General features: G+C 39.3%; 2 protein-coding genes and 1 pseudogene across 2 annotated transcripts; 2 read left to right on the top strand and 1 right to left on the bottom strand.

Annotated features, from left to right (window-relative positions):
- Positions 1-2,350: 2,350 nt before the first annotated feature.
- On the bottom strand, positions 2,351-3,398 carry LOC138056754 (52 kDa repressor of the inhibitor of the protein kinase-like). Its single transcript, XM_068902633.1, has 3 exons — positions 3,268-3,398; positions 2,598-3,096; positions 2,351-2,503 (listed from the first exon to the last, which is right to left on the bottom strand). Exons 1-3 carry the CDS (start codon positions 3,396-3,398, stop codon positions 2,351-2,353), a joined length of 783 nt encoding a protein of 260 aa, XP_068758734.1.
- Positions 3,399-14,130: 10,732 nt separating this feature from the next.
- On the top strand, positions 14,131-15,757 carry LOC138056761 (tigger transposable element-derived protein 6-like). Its single transcript, XM_068902646.1, has 2 exons — positions 14,131-14,312; positions 15,010-15,757. Exons 1-2 carry the CDS (start codon positions 14,131-14,133, stop codon positions 15,755-15,757), a joined length of 930 nt encoding a protein of 309 aa, XP_068758747.1.
- A 3,129-nt stretch (positions 15,758-18,886) lies between these two features.
- On the top strand, positions 18,887-19,023 carry LOC138016602 (small nucleolar RNA U3; annotated as a pseudogene).
- Positions 19,024-20,391: the final 1,368 nt, after the last annotated feature.

Below are 20,391 nucleotides of genomic sequence, written 5' to 3' on the forward strand. Positions count from 1 at the left end.
TTCTTTGAGTTGATCTCTGTCTGCATAGTTTTCGTCGATTTGATGACGACAGTGTCATTAGTGTCCTTAGACTGTTCGAGGAGATTCTTAAAATTTTCCTACAGTACAGCTAGCTTGGAGTGGATAGGCGTCAATTCATTCTTCAACAACTCTTTAATTTGACTCAATTCTGCCATGATGTTTCGCTTATTATCACGTATAAAAAAACACAGACAGAGAGTCTACACGGTAAATTTTAACCAAAGGCAAAATAATCTTAGCCAAAGGCAGAAATACAAGTACGGTTGGCGGAGCTCGTGAAAACACGTCTTACTGTCATGACCGAATCACATCACCCATTCAGCTTTGATTTTTATCCAAGGGCTGTTTACTTCGAGTGCAAGTCTTGGATTTCACGGTCCGCCATTATTCACGTTGAAAACTAACCGACTGGACCTCAGAGGGTTGGATCTGGGGAAAAGTGACGTCATTTACGCACCGGCTTAACATTTCAGGGTGCAAACGCAGTTTAGTATGTATGCAAAACACGCATTGCATTTTTAAACTAGCGAGTCTTGACGTCATTTTATCCTCGATCCAGCTCTTTCAAGATTTTAAAGTTAGTAATTGCAGACCCTTAAAGAAGATAATTCCAGTTAAAATAAACAAGTGTATTTTTTAAATTAAGGCTTAAAACTTGGTTTACTTAATGTTTAGTTAATATAGGTTTGACATCCAAAGAAAAATAGACGAAACGTTTCTATTTTGACTTCAGGGTAAACCAACAAAGGAGACTAATGTTGCGCATGCGCTTCATCACCCTGAAAATCCCTTGAAATTTAGTCGAATTCATTCGAAACGCGGGAACATGAGAAATGGCGGATGTAGTACTGGCATCGTTAATATTCATCGCATGTTTCCAAAAGGACGGCATACAATGAATGCAAAGATGATGAGTCATTTGAAAGACCTGGGCATTATCCTATCTTTATGACTGATACTGGTTCAATACAACAGGAAATACGGCGAAGGATCACAAATGAAGCGAAGATGGCGAGTCAAAAGTGTGGCGATAAACTGCAGAACTTGCAAGGAGCAGAGGATAGTTTTGCCTTCCTGGCGTTTTTCCTTATTTAGGAGACCCAGAATGGAGTACTGTTTAAGGACATTCGCGCCCAAAATGTTCCCACGTACAGATTTTCGAGAACATGAGCAGGCGCGTAGCGTGGTAATTTTTTCAAGTACGCACAAGTACATGATCTAGAAACCTGAGTAAACTGAGCGAAAATACTGCGTTCTTTATTTCTTGTTCGAAATAGTTGTGTGAATACAAGCAAAGAACAAAGCGCCTTGCCCTTATTTTGAGCAAACTTGGCGCAAAAAAACATTGTCACTTTTGGTTGTGGATCTAATCGTCCTCAAGCATGCGCTCAGCAGCGTGTTTCGTTTTATAGTACAGGTATCATTTATAAGCAAAGAGCGAGGCGTCTTTCTTTGTGCTGTGCAAACTGGTCGAGCACACTCTCAACATTGATTTCTTTCTCCTTGTGGATGTGCAATATTGCTAACGATGAAAGGCGATCGTCGGTCATCGTGTTTCGTAGTGGCGTCTTCAACCTTTTCATCGAACTAAAGCTGCGCTCAGCAGCGCATGCCGACACAGGATACGTCAAGAGCGTTTTTATTGCTACATAGATTGCTGGGTAGAATGCAGGATTAGCTACATCTAGAGTTTCTACCAACGTCTGCGGGAGAGGATCGGTTGGCTCCCTGATAGACCAGCGGTGCCTCCATCTGGTCACTTCGAGTTTGAACTCTTCTAAATCGATGGCCATGTCACCACCGTAGTGCTCATGGATCGACTTCAATTTTTCCTGCGTCAACTGGCCAAGCTTTCCTATAAGCAAGAACAGTAATCTGAGATCCACAAAATTCTTGTAGCCAATGCAATATCATTTTATTTTACCTGGGATAAGGAGCTGAGCCTGGAAGCCTGGTAGTGGCACCACGAGCTTTTCATTGATCTCTGTGACGAGGTGATCAAGAAATGGCAAATACATTGACATTTTCCAATATGCTGATGGGGTATTTGCTGGAACGTTGTTGCGATGTAGTTGCCTTCCTGCCCTTCTCGGCGATGATGGATCAATGCCGCAATCCGAGGCGATTTCAATAGCCTTTTCCATCAAGGCCTCCCAAACAGCATCGTCATTTCGCTCGGCATTCAGAACAGAGGAGCAGGTTTTTGCTTCTTCAGAGGCTTGAGTCAAGTCGAGATCAGGGCTCTGGGTACACAAAAATGGTTTTGATTCTTAGTAATGTGGTAAATGTAAAAATCAAGGATATACTATGATATCGTTTGATTACTCACTTAAAGGTATACCGACAGCTTGTTAGTATATTCAAAAATATGCTGGAGCACAACAAGAGTAATAATGAAGTCCCATTTCAGAGTAGACGCGTGGAGCGCTCTGGCCTTGCAATCACCTTCCTCGCTTAGCTGGTCTAACGTGTCGATTATAACCTGAAAATGAACATTAATGGATAAGAAAAATGTTCCATTGTATTTAGCTCATAGAAGATGGGCTATCATTCAGATTATGAATATCAATTAATACCTTGAAAGCGTCGACGAAAACTGACAGGCAATCTGCTCTGGAGGCCCAGCGCGTTTCACAAAGCAGCTTCAGCTTTGAGCGTCTTCCCATTTCTTCTCTAGCAACAGGATTGTCTCCAAGTTGTTCCTTAAATACCAACAAACGTTTTGCAGATAACTTAAAGGCCAACGTAACTTCTTGCATGGTATCCATAATGTTTCTCACAAGTGGAAGCTTTGATGCATGGACAATACAGAGGTTTAAGACGTGAGGTCGACAATGGACATAAACAGCATTTGGATTTACTTGACGAATCCGTGTTTGCACTCCACTCACGTGCCCACTCATCACACTGGCACCATCATATCCTTGGGCTCTCATATCATTCACTGAAAGACCGACGCTCTGGATGGTCTCTAGAAATTTTGTTGTGAGTTCCTCAGCATTGGTTCCTTTGTCTGCATGTACAAAAGTAAGGAATTCTTTACGTATGAATTGTTTGACTTTCCCGTCCTCTTTCCTGCTAACAAAACGTATACAAATAGAAATTTGCTATTTATTTGTGACATCAGTCGACTCATCAGCAATTAACGCATAAATGACAGATTTCTTGCAATTGTCAATGATGCCATCGAGAATCTGCTTTGCTGAAGAAAAGATGATCTCGTTCTGGATATCCGGACTTCTATACTTGGAAATCCGAGGTGCGTTTTCTAGGTGGTCACGCAGAACTGCGTTTTCTTTCGCCAATACAGACAGCATCGCCATAAAATTGCTATCTTCCTCTTGGTGACCTCTGATAGCTATGTTTTGCTTCCCCATCATAACTAGGGCCTCTATTATACACTTGAGAATCATTCTATTCCTTCTAACTTGTTCCGCTCTTGGAGAGTGAAGCTGTTGACAGATGTTAGGTGCACCACCTTGCTGTGTGTGTAGGTAGAAACGCTTCCCCGCGAGCTACTGCAATGTGATGAGCACTTTTTTCGCAGACATGCTTCTTCACTAGTTTAGAAATATTGGACCAATCATGAGTACGGAAAGAACGATCATGGGTGATGAATAATAAACAGTAACAAAAGTAGAGGGTGTCTGTCGAAGGGCTGTATCTCAACCAGGGTGTTCTTGCAATGATGTCGGGATTTATCTTTCTATTCTTTCCGGAAATGTTTCTAAAAATATACAAGTAAGGCCAATTACTAAATTTTTTTAAGCATGCTTAGCGACGTTATTCGCTTATCAGTTTTCATTGAAGGCAATACGGTCAAGCAGCTTACCTTCTTCATCGTTAGATCCACTATTTTCGTCTTGGATGACACTGAAAAAATCTTTGTTGGATCTTTTTGACATATTATGTATCACATAAAAGCAAACGGGAAATATCGATGTGTTCGAATCTGTTTAAAAGTCAGAGCTAGCGTGACTGCAATTGTTAACAACGTTCTCGGAACGTCGCTCCTTTGCAACCTCGCCTTTTTGAATTGTTGCACTCTGTCCAAACAACATTGCATTGTTTAGTGTAAAAAAAGGGCAATGCAAAGTTAGAACATGGGATAATAGCTTTCGTTTTAGTTTTTAGAATTTAATCAAAGTGGTGTTTTAATCACGAAATCTTGGTTGCGTGCAAGTAAAATGTTAAAAATAGAAACAATTGCCAAAAATTTCAAAATTTTCTGTTCACTTCAAGTACGCACGTGCGTATATGCGTATAGGACGCTACTCGCCTGATTAGGTGCACTTTTAGAAGCTTGCGTTATTTTAAGAGGATCTTAGTTTACAACAGTCAGCAATAAAAAAGCTACATTCGCGAAATTTAGATCAGGTAAACGTACTCAATTCAACATAACTAATACAACTTTATTAATCTTTGGAGCTGATGTCTTTTTCTGAGGTGAAATAGACCTTGAAAAACGATACATATTAGTCTAAGAAAGAAAACTTCGGTCGCACAAGTGCATAAAAGGCAAAATATTTGTAACTTCTCACGCACAGATTTTTTTTGTTTTTTGTTAAAATGGACAAAATCAGAAAAGGAAGTGATTTACGGAAAGAAAAATAGGCGTCACCCAGCATTCAAGAGAGTAAAATCGCTGCGAAGTTCTCAAAACGATGGTATATTCGCACTGTCACGTCATTGCGTGACATTTCCGAGAAGACTTGCATGGGTCCACAGCTATCCCTTAATGCCACACGCTTTCTCGTTCCATTCTTGTGGAAAATGTTTGCGCCTTTATCATCGTGTTTACCTTTGTGGTTTGCGATGCATGACGTGTGCGTGACATGCGCGAAAAATGCGCAGTAGCAACGGGCGCGAACGTCCTTAAGAATAAAGTAAGTCGGATTTAAATTGAAATGTGAGTTTACATTCAAAAATATGGGTGAACTGGCGTTTGAAGCGAGGACAACGATAAGTCAGCTAACAAGGTGGAGTCGAAAAATGGCAGCCCACTGGTGAAGAACATCTCAATTCGCTATAAAGCTTCCCAACCTTGAAATTTCGAACCACATGGTCGAAGTAGAGTCGGGAATTGTTCTGGAGAAGAAATAGGGCTGATTTTGAATCTTGAAGCGAACAGATTTAGCGAAGACGCAAGGCTTTACTTTAAGAGTGCTCCAGATTATTTAAATTTCCTTGGCAAAAAGTATTTTAATTCTCTTTTTCGAGACTTTTGTCATAGGCCGTCATACGGGAATTCCCGCTTCCTACAGTAAGCCCAACAACCAAAGAAAATATTTGTGTAAAGAAATTGTCATTTAAAGTGGCAAGGTTCAACACAGCAGGTTTCGTGTGACACGGTGTCGTCTACAAAATGGCTCCAAATCTTGTTATGATATCATCTCACTCGGCCCAATTGTGTCTTTCACTTGGCAAACTTTCACGACTGTTAAAAGCATTAAATTTGAAGCCTTTTTCAATTTGTATTATGTCATATTGCCCTAAGCTGCGAGAGTTTCAAGTTGATGAAATGACGCGCACAAGTAATTCTAACTCGGAGAACGAAACTCAAGTCGGCATCTCATGCGTTCTCCTGGCCAAATCTTAGAAAAAAATTCATGATACGGGAATCGCCTTTAACAGCCGACACACAAATATCAGAAGAATAATTTGAGTTAAACAGTTTAAATTTAAAAGTGGCAAGGCGTACGCAAGCGACCAGCAAAGTGAGCCTATTGTCCTAATAGAAATCTGTAACTTCGAGCTAGTTGTTTGTTGGAAGAACAGTCATAGGACGTCCCCTCAATGCTATCCAGTCATTGTGGATACATCAAATACTAATTTTGCACAAAAATGTGGAGATTGACACTGATTCGTGGTTAAATTATTTATCATTTATTTATTTACAATGCACTTACACGTTTCCTTGGTGCAAAATTTACTCATTTCAGGATTTTAGATGTGCTGTTTCGATTATAAAGAGGAAGTCATTCCAAAAGTATTTTCCAATAATAGATAGGCAGAATTATCTTACATTGGCATGAAGAAATAAATACTGCAAAGATGCATCCTGAGTTGAATGATTGTTGCTCCGAAATCAGTAATATGGAAAAAATTATATGGCTTATCGCCACAAAGACGATCATGCATAAATAAATTTGTACATTTTAGCAATATCGTAAAATTTCAATAGACCTAAGGAAACATAATGCGGGATGGGGGAACATCATTAATTATTCTAATAACTTTATTTTTGAATTTTATAAGCTGTGACAATGGGTTTTCATAATCACTACCCCGCAACATAGAGCCATATAGTAAATACGGCTAAATAAGCGAGTAATAGATATTGATTAGACAATGTTTAACCTTAATTGTGACATTAATACATTAATTCTACTAACTTTGTTACAAAGGTGATGGTCAATATAGATATCATACCCAAGTATCTTAAGATTGCAACTGGTTCAAGGCATTGACCAGCTAACGTTAATGAAGGAAGTAAGTTGAAATTTACTTTCTGATACATACCCTCGGATTTTTAGAGTAGCTTGGTGTAGCTAATATCTCCGAGCATTTACCTTCCTAACCATGATACACCACAGAAGACAGACCACAACACCGGGAACTACATGCCCTACTCTTTGCGAGAAGTGGGCGGGTTCTTTTACGTCCCACAGGATTATGAACATTGAACATTGAAGGGTTGTGAGACGGGACCTCCGGCTTATCGCCCTTATCCGAGAAGACTAGAGAGTCTAACCATTTGCAGATGTAATTACAAAGGCAGCACTTTCTTCTCAGTTATTTAAAGACCCCGAGTGTTGGTCCGGCCAGAGTTGAACTCACGACCTCCGGCGTGACAGCCCGGTGCTCAACCAACTGAGCCACAGGTGCGCGGTATAAAGAGATGGTTGAAAAATCCAAAGCTATCTCTCTTCGTGTTAACGAGTAATGTAAACAATCTTCGCATGGGTGAGCCATAGTAATAAATTGGGTTAACCAGTAACCAGTTATTTTAAAGCTAGGGTAACTGCCTACTGTAGGTTCACATGTACCACAAATAATGGAAAATTCACGGGAAACGGAATTTGAAATGGCATTTGAAGGTAAAGTAGGCATTTGAAGGCTATATATTCCTCGATGTATTGTGCACATGAACAAGTATATGTTCTTCGCTTTAATGGTTAATATTCCTTGACAGGCTTCTCACCGTTCAGAGAGTTTGCATTCACATTTTTATCTTTATTTCTCGAGAGTTCAATCAAGACGAAGCGAAATAAATATGACAGACCGAGTGACCCACACTACAGTATGTTAGCTTTTCTCCTGCCCTTACCATTCCGGAAACGAAACACTATTATTATGTTTTTGAAATAGTTTCTTGTTGATCATAGTACCACTTTAACAAATTGAATAAACCATAAATTAATAAAACACACATGAAACCACTTACAGTTGAATAGCACTTCTATTGTAAAATTCTGAAATGTCGACCATTCGTTGCTCAATCTACTGTTTGCGGCGCACATATAAAGTGCTTCGAATTCTTCGCGGCCTGGAACATGGAGAGTACTCGAAGTGATTAAGATACCATTGTCTCGTGACTTTTCGAGTTCTTTGTGATGCAAACTCTCCGATTCGTTGGTGATTGGTTTGTTGTTTTTGTACCAAGTTATTTGAGGTCGAGGCCTTCCTTTAAAGTTGCAGTATATATCTATCCCCTGGTTCTGATAGATGTATTTTGGGGAACCTGAACGGCTGGCAATCACCAAGGCACCTAGAAGGCAAGAAACACTTACAAGTTTGGGCAAAAGCTCGCAAAATAAATAAATCTGTTTTAAAAATGAACACAAGGTAGCGAGATTGTTCTTAATGGGGCAATCTGAAAATAATGAGACACCCTATGACACAATTAGTACAAATCATAAAGAAAAAGGAAAACAAAAATAGATAAACGACAATACTCTTTGTGACGCTGTGGACACCCAAATAGTTCAGTGAACTAATGAATTAGCCGCTGACCCGAAGAAAATAACATAGTTGAATTAACAATAGGCCATTTCCGAGTTCATGTCTGCCTCCTTCCAGTTTTTGTACTGGTAATTAGTTCTACTTTACATGTGAATGAAAACTAATTTTCCTAACAAAAACTTCGCACTTAGACTCGCTTTGAAGATGAGGCAGGCTTGAACTCGGAAATGGCCTATTAGGCTTAAAAGTATTGCTTCATGAACCAACTAAGAATTAAAGAAATAACGATATTATAAATTTTATGCAACTCAATAATACTCTGTAACTACTGCAGTAGTAATCTCGGATTATTGAAGTGTGTTCGACAGTCGCTTAGCCTATGTGTTTCCGTAGGGTTCCAAGCGAGAAAATTAAGCATGTGACAAAAAGAGACTGTCATCAGATCGAGATCAATGTGCATGCGAAAATTCACGAAAGGGAGCCCCTGCAAACAACAAAAGAATCTTCGGGCAGGCCCTTTTGGTGTACCTTACAGACAAAATTTTTGATTCCTTTTGGCAAGACCACACAATTACCCGATCTGAACAAAATTAGGACGCGTTCTCCTTTTATCGAACGCAACTATAAATAAATAAATAAATAAATAAATAAATAAATAAATATGTTTAATTCATCCTCTAGCAGCATTGAACTGAATTACAGGATTTCGGGTCAGAAGATCCATTAAATAATTAATACTATAATGTGATAATGAATGGAATTACATGGGATTTATATTCAATTTAAGAGCAAACATATTCGTGACGAATTCACTAAACCTATTTGTATTACACGGCTTCAAGAATCTGCCGTTGTTGCTTCGAGGCCTCAACTGATAAGAGGAAGCAGCCACATCGATACGGTCTAACACAAGTTGATATAAAGGATTCTGTGGCGTTAGGCCAGATATGAACAGTTTGCACGCGGCTATTCTGCGCTCTTGTAGTGTGACTTTGTTGGCATTAACTAGGGCCTGGATAAATTATGGCCATTGCGTGCTTCTGTATCTTTGCTAATGAGTCAGAGAGATATCGCGGCAGATTGGCATATACTATGCTAGCGTACTCAAGTGTTGATCGGACGATTGAACAGTAGACTTTAACGATGTATTTACCATATGTAATCATAGTCTAAGAGCACTTCATGAATTGCCGATATCTAGAAAATGGAGTGGTTTTTTTTCAGTGCTTTGTAATGAGTGGTAATGAATTCCAAAACACTGAGTTAGTGTCCCACTAATCTAGCCTTTCTTCGATGAGTAAAAAACGTCCTTGTATCAGAGGACACTCAAAACATATGCAATATTTTCGTTACCAAAAACCATGTCAGTGCACGAAAGTAGTTTATTGTTGCTAATAGCTGAAGATGGAGTTGATCAAAATAGATTGAAACATAAAAAATGGCCTCTTTTTAAAGCTTGCACACTGAAGTTTAAGTAAATCACCGAAACTTAACATGGATGGATCATTTTGCTAGATTTCCTGCGGTTGTAAGGTGGTGTGCGAGGTCTACTGCTACAATCTTTTTTTGTAACGAGAATCTCTTTTATAAGAAAGTCCAGGCTGCAAGTAACCAAAATTTTAATTACATGCTAAGAACATACCCAGGCCGAGAGTCATTTGTAAAGATCTCGCTCGCTCATTTGTTTGTTTGTTGGTTCGTTCTTGTGAGTAGTACAAATAAAGGTAAAAGGAATGTGAAACTATAGTTTAACAAGACAATTAACTCGTATACTTGGCGACACGATGTAGATATCTTATTGCATGATACAGTGAATAGCAAGTCAGTTTCAGTGCAGTCGAACTTAGTATCTTAACAAATTTGGGAAAACTGAAAAACGTCTATCAGCGAATTATGAAAAACCCGTCTATTGCAATTGAAATTCCATGATAACAGCTGTTAAACGTATTTCATTTCTGTTATTTTAAGTGAGGAAGTGTTGCAAAAAAAACTTATGAGTGTATTTTGCGCAAATGAGGAATAAATATTCTTTAGGCCTTGTTTTATTCTAGATGGGTAACCATGGTAACAGCCTGCAGAGGACATTGACTGTCAAAAATGTAAACGTTCGTGGTGACCAAGTTTGAGCTTCCAGAAATGAAATCATAAGTGCTTAAAAACTGTTCAGTCACCTTAAGAACGTTTTCAGGCTCAAATCGCAATAAATAAGAACGTTCAGCCCCAAAACTCAGAGTTAACTTAAAAGCTCTAAAAATACTGAGTTAAGAGCAGGCGTGTGCGTCTGAATTCGCGCGAAAAGCAATCTAAAAAAAGTTAGGCCTGTCGATTAAAGAACCGCCACAAAATATATCGAAGTTGCATGGTTTCCAGGAGGAACGCAGCCACGGGTCTCGTACAAAAATTATTAGGAGCGATCACTTTTGTCATTTACAGGTTTGTAATTTACTTGTTTATAAAGATATAAATGGTAACGAGGTAAATCATTACAAGAAAAGTAGTAACAAAGCATCACGTACTTGCCAAGTATATGCGCTTCTCTGAATTTGCTGTTTTCAAAACAAGGCACTCCTTGTGTCTCACTTCGCTGACAACTTGTTTCCATGTCGTGTTTTTCTTTATTGTTCCGCCACGTTTCATCGAGCAATCGAAAGGCGGGTGGGATTCTGGGTCTACTGTCTCTTCGTCCTTTGGACAATCACTCAATTTGCCAACAATTACACATCCTGGGCTGTGCTTGCGTGACGCACCTGTGACGAAACAAAGAGAGAAACAACTCGCTAAACTTAGAGCCCGAGTTTTCTCGCTTTTGTCGGGATGATGAAGGCCCTGAGAACGGAGAAGCAGGCCTCGATAGTTTGGGGGCCTCTTTCTTCGCAACGGCCGAGTTTCGCACGTTATAATGCGATGATCGTGACCGATTCATTTTGACCAAAAAGCCAGACGGCGTTTTCAATGTGCGATTCAGAAGCTACAGTCACGGTCATAAGTCGTTGGAACACCCACCCCCTTTCCCCCGTTCAATGTTGGATAGCGCAATGCACCCAATCTAACTGTTCAGTACGTTTTAGTTTCTAAACAACATTGAAAGGTGGGATGCCCGATTAATTCCGTCAGTGTACCAACAATGTGTCACTGATTGTAGGATAAGTATACTCTCTTAACGAGATGCAGATTTCTCATGATCAGTGATTTGCGGTCGAGCGCGAACGCTTTCAGAAGTTATTCATCTAAAAGCCCTAATTTAAAGACTTGCGTGAAGACGGCTTCGAGGTGTAGCGCGACCATTTTTACGCACGTTCGAACTATTAATTAATGGCCACAGCTACACATTATAACTCAAAGAAAATAGAAATGTTAAGCTCCGGGTACAAGGCAAAAAAGGACTGGTCGTAGTCTAGGTCCGAGGGATAAGCGGAAAAGCGGTTCTATTTGAGACACCAGAATTTATTTTTCGGTTGAACGGTCGCTCTTAAATTTCCTGGTTATTTTTGCATTTAAAGAATCATTCATGCCTTTTTTACCTGTAAAAAATGAATATATCGTTGTGTTCTCAGTAACCTGATTCGTTAAATTCTTGACATTCAATTAATGATGAATCTGCTGATCTAAAGAAGGCTATTGCACGGCTTAACTCTGTAAAAATAGATGACGATTAAATGAATACCTAAGACCTTATGTTGTAATCTTGATGCCGGGTACTTTTGTACAACGAGATTACAAGGTGACAGACCTACCTTCATGAATGACACTAGTCAAAAACCAAAACAAGAAAGATATCACCAGGCTAATTTTAAAGTTTTTTCGCATGGTTTGCGGACACCAATGTGTGGTTATCGTTCGTGATCGGCTGCCTCCTTGATGTGTTTGATTCGACCACCTCACGTATTTTCATAACTCCTACTCGTTTTTAACAATAATCAGATGGATAAACTGACAACTTAGAATTCGTTGGCAGTTTACAAATGGTTAATGGATCTCTTAACGAGTTTAAAAGTCTTAAGTGCTAATTTAGTGAAATCTATTCATTGACATTTTTGTGTATTTCTTCAAAATTTACAAATAGAGGGCAACAGGTGCAAGGCACTAGTCAGACAAGAAACACTCTGCTTAAGAAAAATCATAAAGAGGTTTACCTCAGTTTTTCAATAATTAAGGTGTTCTTGCCATTGCCTCTGTTATTAGCGCTGCGGCTGGTAATGTTATCATTCCTTTAAATCTGCAACGTTTCTTAAACAGCTCGGGATTCCTGAAAAATTTCGGGCGTACTTTGCGCGACGTAAATCCCTAGCTTTCTTCAAAAGGAGAGCCTTCTCAAGTCATGAATATTTGTAATTCTTGTTTTGTTACTGGTCTTGAAAACATATTTGAACCGGGAAGCCTTTCATAATAAGCCAATGTTAGTTTCACGGATTGCTTTCCGGGCCCGAAAGGTTTTTGGAGCTTCTTGAAAGTTCCATTAGTAATCCAAACACGAACCACTTCTTTAAAAGCTTTAAAAGGGTGGTTAAGTTGGTAATTTCATGCTACCGCAGAATGAAACTACCAACTCAACCACCTTTGAACTTCTTGTCGTGAAATTTGGTCTTTGAAACTCCCCTAAATCAGTGTTGGTCTTCAGCTTGAAGGAGGTTATTATCATCATTCATAAACTGTAAGTAATGAAATAAGCATAGTGTCGGGAACAAAAGTTGCAAAATTCGCCGCAAAATGACCGTGTTTGTCTTTTATTTTCCTGCAATTTGATTGGTTGATTAAAACAAGACTTGAAATCTAATTGGTTGTTTTGTTTTAGATTCCTTTCTCATTGTCTGACGAAAAGGTTGCGATTTTAAGGAAAAAAAGTGCGATTCGTGAATAAATCGCAGTTTAAAGAGCCATTCATTCTGCAAGGATCACCAGCAATTTCTAAATGAATGTAATAAATGGTGTTGATAGTAGCAGACAAGCAAAGAATTTTGAGAAAACGACCAAACCATTGAGTTTATAAAACACGTTTCGCAGAAACTTCTGCCATCCTAAGTTAGTCCGAATACAAAGCGATAGAAGCTGAATTTATAATAAATAGAAAATGGTAATGTGAAAAATAGTAACGACGGGATGAAGTACAGTCAACTCTCTCTTAACGGAAACCTCTATAAGACGGACACCTGGTGCTGGTCCCGGCCGTTTCTCAGTCATTTTACTATAACCAAACTCTCTATAAGACGGACACCTCCATAAGACGGACAACGGACACTTTGAAATTGTCAACGGACACTTGTGAGGTGCTGAATGTGACCGCAAATTACGATTTAGGGAAGAAAAATTCCTAAATTACCAAGTACGTGACTCTTTTTAACACCAGACGTTTAATTGACAGCTCTTATCTTGTCGGCAAATTACATACAGTACAAGTTAAAATTAAATCAGTCATCATTTTGTCCCATTCAAAAAATAACAACCGAATTGTATTGTAATCTAAAACAGTTATTTTTTTGCTTTCTTAGCTGAACTACAGCTTTCCCCGCTGTTATTTCCTTGCTGCTTCCTTTTGCTGCCGGTTTTTCTTTCTTGATTCCTTGCCCAAGCGTCTTGAACTATCTTTCTTTCTTTCGCAATGCGTTCACTTAGCCATTTCACAGCTAGCGAGTTCCCTTTAAATTAATACTGCTAAGGCACTTCTAGACCATAACCACCACCTCGATTTACTCTCTTTCCAGTCACCGTGCATGTTACAGTACTCGAGCTGATTTCCAAAAACTTGCTCACACAGCGTAAATAGGACAGCGGCACGTGGCCGACCACTTTGTCATCTCGCATGATTGCAAGCGCGTTTTTGTCCTTTTTATTTGGCGGTCCTCGCACACAGTTCAAACTCTCGCGAACAGTGGGTGTCCATTCATCCTTATTAACGTGGTGGCCACGCACAAAGGAGTTAAAGCTATAATGATCTCTGGACATGCCAGCTGTTAAGACAGTTTTGCATCCAAGTCCGTTCTTGCATACAGCTGCAGAAGTCGATACGTTAATGTTTGATGATTTCATATCCGGAGTTAGTTGCCGCCAAAGCCTGAAACTTGTCAACTTTTGAGACGCGATAATAGCGTAAAGTAAGCCTAAAACTTCAGCGTCACGTTTCTGGTTTCATTTCCACGTGTGAGCAAAATGTCTAAACAACTATGCAATTGGTTGCAAAAGAAAACCTTAACTCTGGAGGAGAAAATTCGCGTTTTAGATCATGCTGAAAAAAATCCTAAAGTTGGTTACAGAAAACTGGAGGAATTATTCGGCGTCGGAAAAACGAAGATTGCAGCATTGATCAAGGATAAACGAACAATAAGAGCGCAGTATGAAACCTTCTTCTCGGCCAACAACAAGTGATCGCGAGATGGTAAGTATCAAGAAATAAATGAGGCAGTATATCAATGGTACTGCTTGGCTAGAGATGCGATGGTGCCTATAAAGGGCTATAAATGGACCGATGATTCGAGAAGAAGCCACTGAAATAGCCAAGAAATTGAACAAGCCAGGGGAATATGATGCATGGATTTAAAGCTTCAAGTGGGTGGCTAGAGTGTTGGAAAAGTCGCTATGGGATTAAGCAGCAGTCTGTCGAAGGTGAGGTCAGGTACAAACTGAAACAGTGGAGTCCTGGATGGAAAGACTAAGGGAATTATGCAAAGGATACAAACCGGAAGATATCTGGAATGAAGACCAGACGGTGTTTCTTTCGTGCGCTTCCTGAAAAAAGTTTGGCAGAGGAAGGACGCAGATGCAAGGGTGGCAAGAAATCTAAACTCCGAATGACAGTCGCCTTCTTTGTTAATGCAAATGGTGAGAAAGAAGAGCCGATTGTTATCTGGAAAAGCAAGAACCCAAGATGTTTCAAGAATTTAAGAGACAAACGAAGGCCCGCGAATGTTAACTATTTCTCGAATCCAAAATCTTGGATGAATTCAGAAATCATGATTGAGATTTTGGAAGGGATCAATAGAAGAATGCGAAGGGAGCAAGGAGAAATCATTTTATTCCTTGACAACGCAGGTTGTCACCCAATGTCCCAGCAGGAATGTTTTCAAACATAAAAGTTGTCTTTCTCCCTCCCAATACGACATCACGACTTCAACCTCTCGATGCAGGCGTGATTAAGAATTTCAAAGTAAGGTACAGGAATTTCCTCCTGAAATTTGTTGTTTCACGTGTTAACCGCGGACTAACAGCTCCAGATATCGCCAAGGAAGTTGATGTTTTACAGGCAATAAGGTGGATCAAACAGGCCTGGGATGAAGTACCAGAAGAAATTGTTCAGAAGTGCTTCGACAAATGTGGATTTTCCAATGTGGTACAGAATAACGCGAGATCTGAGGAAGAAGAGGATCAAGAATTCGCAGAGCTTGTACGACGTATTAGTCAGGGCGAGACAACAGCTGAAGAATACGTAACTGCTGACCAAGAGATTCCATCATGTGCCACCCTCTCCAAATGGCGACAACGACTAAGGGATGAAGCCCTCGATCTCTATCAAAAAGAATCCGAGGAACCTGCTAGTAAAGTTGTAGTGGTCGCAGACAGTGACAAAGAAGGCCAAGATGTGGACTTCGAACCACCGGCTCCAGCCATCAAATCCACTACAGAAGCTCTTAGACTGGTTAACTACCTAAAGGAATTCGCCTCCTCAACGCTGCAAGATGAAATCCTCGTATCAAAATTAAGCAGCGTTGGTCAGCGCTTTGAAGATTTTAAACTGTTGCACCTGAAACAATCCACGATCACAGACTTCTTTCCTTCTTAAGTGCATGCCCAGCAAAGCCATGACTATTAGAAGCTATCAACGTAACTTGCTTTCACCAATTGTTTTTCTTTTAGAAAAAATGATATCTTTTTTGACTTGGTGCAGCGAAAGACAGTCCTGAGTCATAAGATGGATATGTTTTCGTTGCAGAATATAATGTTCACTGTTTGGACTCTAGTTAACCCGTTTGATTGTAATACGACAACAGATTCAGTTTTATAAATATATCTTTGTTCCAGTTTGTAGGTTTCATTCAAGTAAATAACTTAAAACAAACTTTAAGCAGACTCGTATTCACTGTGCACAGGTGTAGCATTATTATCTTAAAATTCCTGTGGTCATGTTACGTCGACTCTCTATAAGCCGGACACCTCTCTACGACGGACAGCTGAGGCCGGTCCCGATGGTGTCCGTCTTAGAGAGAGTTGACTGTATAGCGTGAATGTGTGGGAATTAAAAAGATAGTTTTAGATTGACATGGCGTAATTGTTGATTCAAAGAGGGTTGTTCTCTCTAAATATGAATAGCCTCTGTTATCTTGAGCTGAAAACTGGTGGAGGCGTGATCTATCTGCTGAAAACCAGACGTGACAATGTTTAGATTTCTGCAGATGTTTGAAAATCAAAGGTTTCGTCGTTTTTGTAAAATGTAATAAATATTAGGGCGCGTTCGATTGACGCTATTCCGGAATAAGAATACGTGGAGTGATGATTAAAACGGTATGTTTGGCGCGTTTCGAAGCAGCAAGGATGATAAAAATATGTTTAAAATAGCATTTTAGCAGATGTTTGACAATTTTAATGTGAATCTCCGTAAAAACGAAGGATTTCTAACTTATATTCCATGTATTCTTATTCCGGAATAGGGTCAATCGAACGCACCCTTAGTATAACATAAAAATATGGTAGACTATATTTTGCAAGGGGAAGTCTTTGGAAAAGCTGGAATTTTTCTTTTTGAGTTGCCTACTAGAACGTTCGTATTGCGACGAAATTCAATGCCTTTGAATTTTGAAAAGTAAACAGTATATTCATATTTTGGATATATCAATGAACGGGAGAAGGATAAAAAAAAAAGGATGCAATGCTGAAGGGTGTACCACAAACAAAAGGTGTGTAATACAGGACAAGTTGAAATGTTCAATCTTAAACTTTCCTTGCTAAGGAGTAGTGTGCCTGAAATTCTGCTCTGTTAGTCGGTAATGAAAAAAGAATTATTTACTTATATTTAAGGACAAATCCGCTTTTTGCCTTTGACCTCTTAGCTTTAGCTGTCTTTTTTTCGCTTTCTTTTGGAAAACGTTCGAAACTTCGCCGTTTCCTAAAACAACTGGAGTTCTTTGTTAATTAATGTATGAGTTTAGAGTTTTCTGGAAAATGTTTCACACTTGATCTGGATAGACTCTCGGTAATTATATTTTCATCAAGCCATATTTCGTGACCTCCACTCAGAAATTCAAATTTATGTGTGATCGACATTAAAACCGTCCTGAAACGAACCATTCAAACTTACAATATTATCACTAGCGAGGTTCCAGCTGTTTCCTCTCAGCATGCAAATAAAACGTAAAATTCGGCGGCTTTTAGAAATAAATGTCTCAACCTCCTTTTTTTGCCCTATGATTGCTGAATTTATCATGTGAGACAACTGATGTTTTTGAATTTATTGTTTTTTGTGGAGTGTTGAATGAGCTTTCATTTCTGGTATCGTGGTTGGTGGAGACAGAAAATGTCCAACTAATATTCCGTCCTATACTGATTAAAGTGCTAATTCTTTAAATGCAAACTTCCTTATTCGTTTGTGTCATGGCTATCTCATTTCATTTATTCGTATTCCTTTCTTTAAAACGTACTTTTAGTATATTTGTCAACTTTGTCTTCTTTCATCGTTGGAAACTCAGTGGGGTAATTACCGAATTAAATTACTTTGAAAAAAGAAAATATTCTAATAATACTTCCATATCGTTACTCTCCCCACGCGGCTGTCAGTTAAGGCCACATTTCATTTGACTAGATTTGTGGACAATTTTATTCGCCTTCATTTGAACTTTTTCATTAACAGATTTCTAGAAATGGCCTTGCACCCTTCAAAGCCGTTTCTCAGTAGAAGTTACGGCAGGGCTCAAGTTTCGTCGACAATCACTCGTTTTGCTTCTGCTCTCAAAGTGAAAGGGATGGCTGGGCAAACCAACGTCAGTATTTTTATCTCCACAAGGTTTTTCTTGTTCAAAACCTAGTTGTTTTTTTTTTTTCAAAATAAATTATTAAATAAATTATACAACCGCATTTTCCGTATACAAGTGTCCCCTGAGAGTCTACTTCATACTTCCAGAAAATCACAAAGTGTTCATTGAAGTCATGTCTCAAATTTCGCATGTCGCAATACTTATTTTTCACATAAAAGTTCGAGTTTTATTTTGACACATAATGGCCAATTTTTTCTCATCCGCACGTGCAAATAACAATTGCCAGGAGCCAGGAGCCAGGAGCCAAGAGCTCATCAAGGGGAGCCTCTATTTCCCATACTTGGCTTGGGAGTCAACCCTTCCCAGAGTAGATTTCCTTATAGAACGCCTCCCTTGGAAGATTCAGCACGCGGGAAATAGAAAGGGGTTGACTCAAGGAATTAGTGGAGATAAAGGCTCCCTTTGATGAGCTCCTGCAGGAGCCTGTGACTAGGAGCAAACAACAACCCTATATTCCTGTCACGGCATTTTCACAGACCAATATATTTTTAGATTGAAGTCACCGCGAATGAGACTCCCGCGTGAGCCCGGTGACGAATCTCAAGAAGACTAACTTGACGTCATAGTGTCACCGAACAGGAACTGCCTTTGTTTGGAAAATGTAGTCTAAAAACAGATCGGTCTGAAAAAAATGCCGTGACATAGGCTTAATATGGGAGTTGTTCGCATGTTGTCATGGGCTCCTGGAATTGCCTAATTGGCTTCAACCTAGATTGTTGTACGCCCGTTTCGTTCTCTCCAACAAGTTTTTGGACGTCTTAAAAGGCATGTGCAAACAACCTTTGATTCTTACCACCAATGCGCATGTACAATGACTAATTATTTCCCCCACATTTGACAGAAATGTTGTTTTGGTGTCTTCATTGGTTTGAATGTCTAGCATTATGTCCGTGCTTACTAAGATCATTTCTATAGTACGTGTCGCACCTCTGTACGCTAACAGAGGTAATCCCAACAACCGCGATGGCGATGCAAAGCATTCCCTCCTGAGCGCGAGGCACGCCTTTGACTTTAAAGTGGTACTATGATCAAAAAATCATTTCCTTTTTTTCTTCAGATTTTGAAAGCGTGCTTAACACCTAACTGGCAAAATTTTGAGCTTTGAGTTTTATCCAAAGGCTGTTTATTTTGAGTGTAAGTTTTGGATTTCACGGTCCGCCATTACTCACGTTCCAAACTGGCCGATTGGACCTCAGAGGGTTGGGTCTAGAGAAAATGACGTCATTTACTCACTAACTTAAAATTTCAGCGTGTAAACGCAATTTATTACATGTGCAAAACACGGGTTTAAAAGTCTGAAAGCCCGAAACTCCCGTGCTGCATATTAATTCGGCCGCGTACACACCCATTGCATTCTTAAACTAGTGAGTCTTTGACGTCATTTTCTCCTCGACCCAGCTCTCTCAAGATTTTAAAGTTAGTAATGGCGGACCAATAAATAAGAAAATTCCAGTTAAAGAAAACAGGTGTCTTTTAAAATCAGAACTTAAAACTTGGGTCAGTTAGTGTTTAGTTAACATAGTTTTGAAATCCAAAGAAAAAAAAAGAATTGTTTTTTTTGGTCGTAGTACCACTTTAAAGGGGACTCAGCGACGATTGATGACCGTTCCATTTTCGTTAGGGAAAGAAATAAAGATATTTTGAATGAAGAAACTCTTTCAAAAATGTGCAAGTGAATTTATTTTTCCTCTCTTTCGATGGGGGCAAAATGAAGGAAAACTATTTTTGGTTGCGAAAACCGTGGACCGCTTTTACCGGCACTGCTAATTAAACTGGTGTGGTCAATATGATTCAGCTTCGTCTTTTGTTCCCCCCTTTTTTTTAAAGTGCCCTAACCCCAAATATTTTTTTCACTAAAATGAATCTTTACAACTGTTCGAAAAGCATTGCGGCCATTTTAAATTTTCTTTTTCTAACAAATCCTGCCATTTTATGGGCTTCGAAAGTTGCGAAAATCCCAGCATCTTATGTTCACGACCGAGTCAGAAGGGGAGTGGGTCTTTTCCTGTGAGATTATTATTCCCTAATTACAACACAAAAATTGAATTTGGGCTCGCCCGCCGTTGCTGACGGCGATTAAAAGGGTAAATTTCAGGAGTTTTGAGCAGCGTGCTACATGTACAAAACTAAACCTCACCGAATTCTATTTTGATAAAAGTTACAAGGTATCATTGCCACTGAATTTATGGAAACTTTTTTAGAAATTATCAAGCCGTTCCAGCGTGATCAAACTACGCCACCTCTCAAGCGTCTGTTCACAAGCAAAAAATTAACCAACACGAAAGACAAAAATCTCGAAAGTTTGGTCTAAATCGTAATTGTAAAAAGTATACAATGGTGAAGTTTTTACCTTAATAAGTCATCTTATTTCTTCAAACCGGTGGGTATC

Source organism: Montipora capricornis, chromosome 1, assembly GCF_036669925.1.
Source record: "Montipora capricornis isolate CH-2021 chromosome 1, ASM3666992v2, whole genome shotgun sequence".
In the NCBI taxonomy this organism is placed as follows: domain Eukaryota; kingdom Metazoa; phylum Cnidaria; class Anthozoa; order Scleractinia; family Acroporidae; genus Montipora; species Montipora capricornis.